At 40.3% G+C, this 6,867-nt stretch overlaps 1 protein-coding gene across 1 annotated transcript; it reads left to right on the plus strand.

Moving 5' to 3' along the window:
- Positions 1-1,598: 1,598 nt before the first annotated feature.
- Positions 1,599-5,386, plus strand: MC5R (melanocortin 5 receptor). Its single transcript, XM_037167153.2, has 2 exons — positions 1,599-1,677; positions 3,186-5,386. Exon 2 carries the CDS (start codon positions 3,212-3,214, stop codon positions 4,187-4,189), a length of 978 nt encoding a protein of 325 aa, XP_037023048.2. The 5' UTR covers positions 1,599-1,677; positions 3,186-3,211; the 3' UTR covers positions 4,190-5,386.
- Positions 5,387-6,867: the final 1,481 nt, after the last annotated feature.

Consider the following 6,867-nt stretch of genomic DNA (forward strand, 5'->3'; position numbering starts at 1 on the left):
AAGCTTGCTCCAGAATAGAAAAATAATTGAAATCTACCCCCAATTTATTTAACAAAGCAAGGCTACCTAAATACCAAAATCCAATAAAGACATACCAAGACAAGAAAAATGCAAATCAAACCCATAAGCATTTTAAAGGAGTAAACCTGATGAGTACCAGGGCTCCTTGGAAAGGCAGCTTCATGTGGAGAAAGTGCTTGGGCTCTGAGTCAGCCTGTGAGGGTTCAAGCCACAACTACATTTCTTTTGAGCATTAGGACCTTGGGTTTGCTATGTAACCTCATTGAACATCAGTTTCCTCCTTTGTGAAATGGGAATGATTAAAGGACCCACACTTCCTAGGTCTTCTGTAAAGATTGAGGGTAATTCATGTATAGTTCTCACCATAGTACCTGTACATAGATGGGGCTTAGAGAGAGATGCCCTATCTGACCAACATCAAGGGCAGCTGCGTCATGTAGCCTGGACAATTAATTCTCTTCAGTAGAAGTCTCCACTTTTACCACTTTACTGGGAAACCAGGACCTTTGTTTACAGAGCCTTCTCTGACCCGGGACATAAAAACAAATAAGGAACTCTAGGATCTCTGTATGTTTTCTGTCAACCATTCCTTTGCATATACACAGCCTTGTTATCAGCATAAGAAATCTCTTTACAGGATTCCCTCTGCTACTCTCAGCTTGGCACTTGGACACCTGTGACACTGGGCCTCCCAGACTGCCACCTCGTATATTCATATTTGTTGGAAAGGTTGTCCCTTCGTTTCTCTGGCAGTAGAACAACCCGGTGCATTTCTGCCTATGGTTGTCCTGGCAGTCACTTGGGCATCTCTCTCTCTTGTGTGGTAAAAGTACTTTGGGGGACTTTCAGGTCAGTGTTTAAGGTACCAGGAAAATGAGGGGTCTAGAAACTATAACCAAAGCCAGGATATTTGGCCAGATGAAAGTCTCTTTTCTCTTTTTGCCTGAATAACACAAGCATGTTGGTAGTGTTAGACCTGGCATGGCAGACACAGTCCTTGTGGAGGGGTTGAAATTTTGGGCCAGCAAAAGGTATGCATTAGTCTCACAACTGAGGGTTCCAGGCTGTGGTTTCCCAGAGAATCACTGGGGGACCATTGGAGTGAAGGAGGACTGAAAAAGGGATGGGAGGTTTTAATCAGTGCATAAGAGGAGGCGAAAAGAAGCAAAATCAAAGAGAACAAACATCTAGAAAACACATTTGAACGCACTTTTGAAGATGGATTTTCCACAAACAGAAGAACATTGTTCTATGCAGGTGTCACCACGAGCTCCAAAGGCCCACAGCCAGAGGAGCCCTGTCAGCCTGAAACTGAGGGTTGTGTTCCATGACTCTGACCGCTAGGTGCTGCTTCAGACCCGCAGCTGGGAAAGAGCAAGTCTTGGGAGAGAAGCAGTCCCCCCCCCCCAGCCCCCCATTCAGGGTCCCAAGGGAATAGCGACATGGGGGCGGAGCTGCGAGACTGCATAAAGGCAAGGGAGCAGTGACTAGGCTCCAAGCACCTGTGCGCTGTTTGAGGAATCTGGTCCTAAGGTGACAGCATTTAGGCTCCCGGAGGCGGTCCCAACCTGTGGATGCCAGGTGTCTAGGCTGAGCCAATGTCCTGAGTGAAGGGCCCACGGGCTGCTGTGCGACGAGGCACAAGAGAGAGCACTGGTAAATAGACACGCTTTCTATTCACTTAAAATCGCCTTGAAAGGAATGCAAAATCACGCCTAACCGACTTGTGGAAGAGAGCTACTCGAATATTTAAACATAGACCTAGACAAAATGCCAAATGATTGCATTTCAGTAAAAACTTATTATTGATAATGACAATGATAACAAAAATTCCTTCTCTCTCCCTGGATATGCTGAGTTTGGAGGGCAAAGGACTTTTAGAATATAAATCTTGGGAGAGAAATTGGGGAACACAGGAATGATCTTATTCTAGTTCTTGGTAAATTTAAACTGCTTGTTTCTTTTTACTATGTTTATGTAGAACTTGCAAACTATCTGTTAATCAGACTGTGGACTTGCAAATGCAGAAGTCAGGGAAAATATTTATTGAGGGAAAAACAGCATTTTGTGTATCTCAAGTTTAACATGTATGTGCAACTAAGTGTATGCATTGAAGACAGTAACTTTTTATTTGTGATTTTATTCAAATTAATGAATCACATTGGTTACCATCTTAATTACAACTATGGAGACTGAATCCTAGTGGTCAGTAACCAGTGGGGTGGAGAGGGATAATGGGGGAAAATAAAGGAAGGGCCATCAAGAAACATGTATAAAGGACATATGGACAAAGCCAAAGGGGGTAGGTTCGAGGGTGGGGGAGATGAGGATAGATGGGGTGGGGGAGAAATGGATATAACTGTACTTGAACAACAATATAAATAAATAAGAAGTGTCAGGACCTATGTTAAGAAGACATCTATCTGACTTGAAATATCAGACAGGCTACTTTGTAAGTATATGATTGTTTAACTACTATGCTGTATAACTGAAACTAATACAAATAATATTCAATGTAAATTGTTGAAAAATTTAAAAATGTTATCCTGCTATCCTAGAAATGAATAACATACATTTTTGTATAAACACAATACTACCCAACCAAATACATGTGAAAAAGTAATTAATGTCAACAAGGTGACATTTAGATTTATTTTATACATTAGATTATGAAAAAAGAACACATCCATTTCTTTTAAGAATGTGCACCTGTATATCCTTCAGAAATCCAAGCTTACCTGAGGAAAATGCAGTGCAGTAGGAGTCTTAGGAATTGAAAATCTAGAGACTGGAAAGGATTTTGTAGGTTGTAAATTGGGAACACTTTTGAGAGTGAACTTGGGTACCAGCACAACAAGCATAAAAAGTAAAACTTTATCAGGTACACTGAGATGTATGGTCACTCTATTAAGAGGTCTGTGAAAGAGTGGGAAACTAAACAAGGGAGGACTAGAAGGCTGGTGAAAATTCTAAGCCTGCATGATGGAGGGACACTATTCCAGGGATCTGAATGTATTGTATTCAATTCATACAATTCTAATACTCAGCAAATGTTCTAGTCTGTTCATTTCCATTCTCAGGTTATGCTTCCTTCTGGCATGCTGTTGTGCTTCTTTGGTAAACTGTTAACCTTTCTGAATCATGAATGAAAACCTGTTTTGCAGGAAATTTGCTGCCAAGAAGAGTAGCAATGAATTCCTCATTTCACCTGTATTTCTTGGATCTCAACCTGAATGCCACAGAGGGCAATCTTTTGGGACCAAATGTCAAGAACAAGTCTTCACCATGTGAAGATATGGGCATTGCTGTGGAGGTGTTTCTGACTTTGGGTCTCATCAGCCTTTTGGAGAACATCTTGGTCATAAGTGCCATAGTGAAGAACAAGAACTTGCACTCTCCCATGTATTTCTTTGTGTGCAGTTTAGCAGTAGCGGACATGCTGGTGAGCATGTCCAATGCCTGGGAGACCATCACTATATACTTAATAAGTAATAAGCACCTGGTGATAGCAGATGCCTTTGTTCGTCACATAGACAATGTATTTGACTCCATGATCTGCATTTCTGTGGTGGCTTCCATGTGCAGTTTGTTGGCCATTGCAGTGGATAGGTATGTCACTATATTCTATGCCTTGCACTACCACCACATCATGACAGTGAAGCGTTCCGGGGTGATTATTGCATGCATCTGGACCTTCTGCACAGGATGTGGCATTGTTTTCATCATTTACTATGAATCTACTTATGTGATCATTTGCCTCATCTCCATGTTCTTCACGATGCTGTTTCTCATGATGTCTCTGTATATACACATGTTCCTTCTGGTACGAACTCATGTCAAGCGGATAGCAGCTCTGCCAGGATACAATTCTGTGTGGCAGAGGACCAGTATGAAAGGTGCCATCACCCTGACCATGCTGTTGGGCATTTTCATTGTGTGCTGGGCTCCGTTCTTCCTCCATCTCATTTTGATGATCTCTTGCCCTCAGAATCTTTACTGTTCCTGCTTTATGTCTCACTTCAATATGTACCTCATACTCATCATGTGCAATTCTGTGATTGATCCTCTGATATATGCCTTCCGCAGCCAAGAGATGAGGAAGACTTTTAAAGAGATTATTTGTTGCCATGGTTTCAGAATACCCTGTACATTCTCTAGCAGGTATTAAACAAAAGCGCTCTCTGCAGCTTTCTTTTCTCCTTCCTTTACCTGGTGATGCAGTCAGTTGGGGATAACCAAGATAACTCAAAATCAAAACTGCATTACACTTATCTTTTTTCTACCTACACTTACCTTTTTTCTACCTTGAATTGGTATTTAAGATGCATTCTTTTTTGTGGTAGTTGTTGGTGGTTAGATGTGCACATGCATCTTATCAATTTTGGGAAAGGTCTGTGGCAATTTATTACTATCCTGCTTTCCTACTACTTTTCTTTTGCTCTCACCCATTTATGGGGTCCCCATCCATCTTCCATCTAGTAAGTATGTGTTCAGGGAAAGTAAAACATTCTGGGTGCACATCTAAGCAGGATGAAGAGCTGACTGTAATGGAAAGAAAACTTGTGACTTTCTACATTATGTGTGATTGCTTTCTCTACCCAGAAACTGTTCTATAACTCCACTTTATGTTCTTGGGACTTATGCATGCTTTTCAGAGCTGAATAGAGTAGTCAAATTCTTTCCATTTGAATTTCTCTTTTCATTTGTTATGGGGATTTCCTTTTCTAAACTTTTGTTTTTGTGGCTTGCCCATAATTGTCCAAGGATGAAATTTTGCAAATTATACTTCTGTCTATCATGGTTTTGCTCTTACCCAAATATAAGACTTCATGCTACAAACCTTACATCATATGGTGTGAAAGTTTCTGTGACTCTTCTTACTATCTTATTAGTGTAGGGTTTCCAAATGAGTATTTTGGAAACATGTCATAGGCTTCAAGTGCTCCCATGTTCCCATCCCTGTACTCACCTCTCTCACTTGTAGCACATGCCCATAACCAACGCTGTTTTTGACCTTCTAAGACCACGTAGGTCTTTGAGTCTGAAACCCTGCCACTCTGTATCTCACACATCACAATCCGACTCCAGCAGCCAGAGAGGTTCAGGTACACATCTCTAATCCAGGGAGTCCCATCTTCTGCAGTGTAGAATGGTCCTGACTCTGACATTAACAGGTGACATTGCATTAATCATCTCATTTCAGGTTCAGCATCTGTGCTGACCTCACAGGATGGTTATGAGAACTGAATGTGAAAATGTGAGAACACCTTGAAAACTAGTCAAGCACCAAAGGGATTCGATATTTATTTAAAAGAAATATTGCAGATGGGGTAAACACTTGGGGATGGTTCAGAGAGTAGTAGTAACAGCAGTAGTTTGGAAACTAGGAACCCTGCTTTGTCACAATACATCTGTGTCACTTGAAACATCTCTGACCTCTTGGTCCCATTATATTTATATGAAATGAAGGGCTTGGTCTTTATAGCTCTTGTATTTCATTCTATTATTTTTGGTATTAATGAATTCTCTTTTGTTTTGGATATTATGTCTATACTGTTCCTAGTGAAGGAAAAGTATAAATAAATAAGTGGACTACTAGGATCATTCAGTGATGAGCTGTTGAAGCCTTTTGGGGCAGAGGAAATTCCTGGGAATAGAACACATAAATAACTTATAGATGTGATCCCTACCCTCGGCAATGCAGAGTTCAGAAATAAAATGGTGCTGGCACAAGCAGGAAAGTGTCATCTTATGAAATCTGAATTTTTGAAAAATGGCAAATTAGCAGGTAGTCAGCAAATGAGTTTTGAAGGGGCAGCTAGCCCTTCAAATGTTTCTTGTTCCTTTTAGCCAAACAGGCTGTGTATATTTATGAATGGAAAGTAAGTGATCTCCAATGTAATTATGATGATGTAATTATGATAAATAGTCCCTGTTTACTTGGGATGTCTCAGTTTCAGTGAAATCCAGCCTCTCCTCTCTGCTGTCCATGTCTGTGGCTTTGTTGCCTGCAATAGTTTCTGATACAGAGCAGACACTCAACTTATATTTGCTATTGTTACTAAATAAATGCATGCTTAATCTACTAACAGCCCTGAGTTCTTGGTGATATCACTAGGATTCCAATCCTCTGCCTAATCAAACTTTGGCCCTTGTGGTATACAATTGGCTCCACCTGGGAACTCATTAGGCTAACTTTCTGCTCTGGGTCCTTCCTGACTTCAGACAAGGTCTGACCTTTTCTATAAAGGTCTTCAAGGAAATGCTCAAATGTCTTGTAATCTCTATATAAATAGTGCAGAAATAATCCAAGTATTCAGATGTGTCTTCAGTTGGAAGGAATACATGTCATATAGTGATTTGGTAAACATCTGTGAGTAAACAAACCCCTAGAACCCCAGCACAAAGTCCCCTAAACCAAAAATCCATGTAACTGTCAAATACTGTATGGTATTGTATGTTAAGTCTTTCTACTTTTGTAGGAACTTCATTTGGTATAACAATATGTGTTCAAAGACATGGTTAATAATGAAAATGAAAGAACCAGACCACCCATTTGAACTGGACATTATAATGTGTGATATTCAGAGTGTTTTTGATGTTTCTGACAATCTACAGCAACTGCTCCAAAATTAGAAGGTATATTCTTTGGTGAGTTATGATGAAATTTCCCTGACAGTATTTATTGCCTGAAAGATGGCCATTTCTCAGTTCAAAATAATTTAACTCCTAAAAATAAAATAAAATTGTACACTTGACTATAAATTGTCTTAAAGTCTGTCTCAGTAAACAAGCAAGGATTTGGGAGATGCCACTGATCATGTCCTCAGAATGGGGCTAGAAGCA

Source organism: Artibeus jamaicensis, unplaced genomic scaffold (genome assembly GCF_021234435.1).
Source record: "Artibeus jamaicensis isolate MK-2021 breed Jamaican fruit bat unplaced genomic scaffold, CSHL_Jam_final contig_511, whole genome shotgun sequence".
Classification (NCBI taxonomy): Eukaryota; Metazoa; Chordata; class Mammalia; order Chiroptera; family Phyllostomidae; genus Artibeus; species Artibeus jamaicensis.